Raw genomic sequence first — 2,642 nt, forward strand, 5'->3', positions numbered from 1 at the left:
GGGAGGAGGAGGGGAGGGGAGGGGGAGAAGAAAGCAGCCTGCTTAGTTTCTCTGTCTGTGGAGGCTTGTCACTAGCACCCAGCCAAGTCCTGGCTGATCAGGGTGTCATAGGCCGTCAGAGTGGGCCCCCAGCTGTGAGCACTCACCCCCAGTGGCCACAGTTCCAGCAGGGCCTTTGCATCCTGGGCATCCAGCTCTGGGATCTGCCACACCCCCCATGTCCTCCGAAGGCGAAGGAGTGGCTCTGGGGACCTCAGGACCCCTAGAGGGGTCTCTCCTGCTCCATTCACCTGCAATGGGGCCAGCCTGGGACGGGCAGGATGCAGGTCAGGGGCCAGAGGTGGGTGTCGGGCACTCAGGAGGGGGCATTCCAGGGATGAAAGGTCAGAGAGTGGGTTTTGGGGTCCTGTGGGAGGTGAGCATTGGGTGAACAGTTTCTGGATCGGGGCAGAGATGGAGACCCCAGCTCCAGCAGCCCTCACCTCTCCCCATTGGTGGGGGCAGCGGAGTCCTTGTCCTCCAGCTGGGCCATCCTCAGGATGCAGGAGGCCGGTGGGCCATGGTCTGGACCCTGCTAGGGAGGGAGACGGTGTTCAAGGCTGCTCCAGCCCAGGGAGCAAAGTTTACAACCAACATGGCAGAGACCCTGGCCAACCAGAATGAGCCCCAGAGGCCCCTTGCTAGGCCAGGCGTTACTTTTTTAAGCTGCTAAATGGTGGGGAGACTGGGGACCCCAGCAGAGAGGCGGTGGTCTTGGGGGGCAGTGGGGACTCAAAACAACAGCTGTTTACTATTTGCAGGCCGTAGGGAAATAGTTCAAGATTTTAACAGCTGATGTGGCCTCACCAGTGTATACTCACGGAATAACAACACTTGGCCAAAGCCCAGCGCCTGGAAAAGTGCTGGCCGTAGCAGGCACGCCATAGATGTGCCAAGTGTTAGACAACAGTCTCTCCTCCTTCTTCGCAGACCACGGAGTGTCATTTGAATTTCCCCCACCCTCAACGTTGTATTACAAAGATTTTCAAACATACAGAAAAACTAGAAGAATTTTCCAGGAGACACCCATATGCCCACCCCTTAGATGTACCATTAACGCTTTCACTCTTTTTGCCTTATCACACATCTATCCCTCTATTCCTCCATCCATCCATTGAACCCCAACTCTTAACCAGGTACAGAGTTCTACATGGGTTATCACTGTGGGGTGGGCATTTTTGAATTATTTTCCCTGTAGCAGTCCTGGGAGTGGGAAATATTTCGGTCAGGGAGTCTCCATCCATCCACCATCCATCCACCCATCCATCCACCCACCCATCCATTCACTCACCCACCCATCCATCCATCCATCCACCCATCTATCCATCCACCCATCCATCCATCCATCCACCCATCCATCCACCCACCCATCCATCCATCCATCCAACAAATACTTGAGTACAGGCCCAGAAGTAGGGGCTACTGCCCTGGGGTGGACAGACCAGGCCCCTGCTCTCAGGGGTTTCCATTCTTGCTTGGGGTGGACGTAGGAGATGGATAATCAACATCTAAACAAATAAATTCGCTCGCTGACCAGAAGCCCAGGTGTTAGGTAGGGGCAGGGCAGAAGACAGGTGTCCAGGGGTGGGCAGAGGAGGGCTGGAAGGAGGCAGATGCCTGCCTGGGCGCTAGAGATGGGGGTGGTGTTGGGCAGGGTAGGATGGGGGCACCTCTCTGATACCAAAGGAGGCAGTGGGGGGCGGAGAAGCAAGATGCTCGGGTCCCTGGGGGCCCCTACCTGTTTTCCGAGGGGAGGCCTGTGTAGCAGGAAGTGAAAGCGTTCCTTGCAGAGAGAGGAAGCTGAGCGGCTGGGGGGAAGGGGCGGGGCTGGGGGGGGTATATGAAATCGACCTTCCTCCCCTTTTCCGGGGGCTCGGATCTTAGGTGACCAGCAGGCTGTGAAGGAAGGGACCCTGGCAGGCTGCGAGCTCAGGGGTAAGAGCCACGAGGCGCCCCCATACCCAGGAGGCACCCTCACCCCACTTCCCACAAGAGCCTGCTGATGTTCTGGTTTTCTCCGGGCCTAAGATCCAATGCTCTCCCTCCAGCTCCTCCCCAATGTGTCCACAGCAAGAACAGCCAGGCCAGACAGCTGAGTGCTTTTTGTTTTTTTATTTGTCTCTAAGAAGCAACCTCTTCCACCCATCCCCACGTGGAAAGTGGGTCCTGGGTGAAGGGGGTGCAGCACCCACTTTAAAGTTGGAGGCAGAGACATGGGAGGCCTTCAGCCCTAGCCCACAGGAGGTTAGACCTGGCCCACCTGGCCCCAGGAGTACAGAGTGGGGTCCTCGGACCCCCGTCCTGGGGCAGTTAGAGGTGTAGGGGCACCCCCAGCCCCTGGGAGCAGTTAGAGATTAAAGGTTGGTCCTTGGCCCTGGAAGTGGTTAGAGATCGGGGCTGTTAGGGACGGGCTGCTCAAACCTGGCCCCTGGGGGATGTTAGATCTGTGCCGGGGTTGGGGGGCTGGGACCCCAGTTTGGGGAGGGGGTGGTTAAGAGTGGTTCTCAGCTCTCTCACAACAGCTGCGAGTTAGAGAGGGGCCAGCCTGGCTGAGGCCCAGCTGTCCCCACAGGAGCCGGGCATCCTGCCAGGGAGATGCGGTC

At 57.9% G+C, this 2,642-nt stretch overlaps 1 protein-coding gene across 1 annotated transcript in view; it reads right to left on the minus strand.

Moving 5' to 3' along the window:
• Positions 1-1,821, minus strand: part of RINL (Ras and Rab interactor like) — an 11,276-nt gene extending 9,455 nt beyond the window's left edge. Inside the window, exons 1-3 of the mRNA XM_023742312.1 lie at positions 1,778-1,821; positions 483-574; positions 147-306 (exon numbers count right to left, since the gene is read on the minus strand). Of these exons, the coding sequence (XP_023598080.1) occupies positions 147-306; positions 483-532 (210 nt within the window). The 5' untranslated portion in view covers positions 533-574; positions 1,778-1,821. The remainder of the gene's footprint in view (positions 1-146; positions 307-482; positions 575-1,777) is intronic.
• Between the last annotated feature and the right edge of the window lie 821 nt (positions 1,822-2,642).

The sequence above is a fragment of the Trichechus manatus genome, unplaced genomic scaffold (assembly GCF_000243295.1).
Source record: "Trichechus manatus latirostris isolate Lorelei unplaced genomic scaffold, TriManLat1.0 scaffold00207, whole genome shotgun sequence".
NCBI classification, from domain to species: domain Eukaryota; kingdom Metazoa; phylum Chordata; class Mammalia; order Sirenia; family Trichechidae; genus Trichechus; species Trichechus manatus.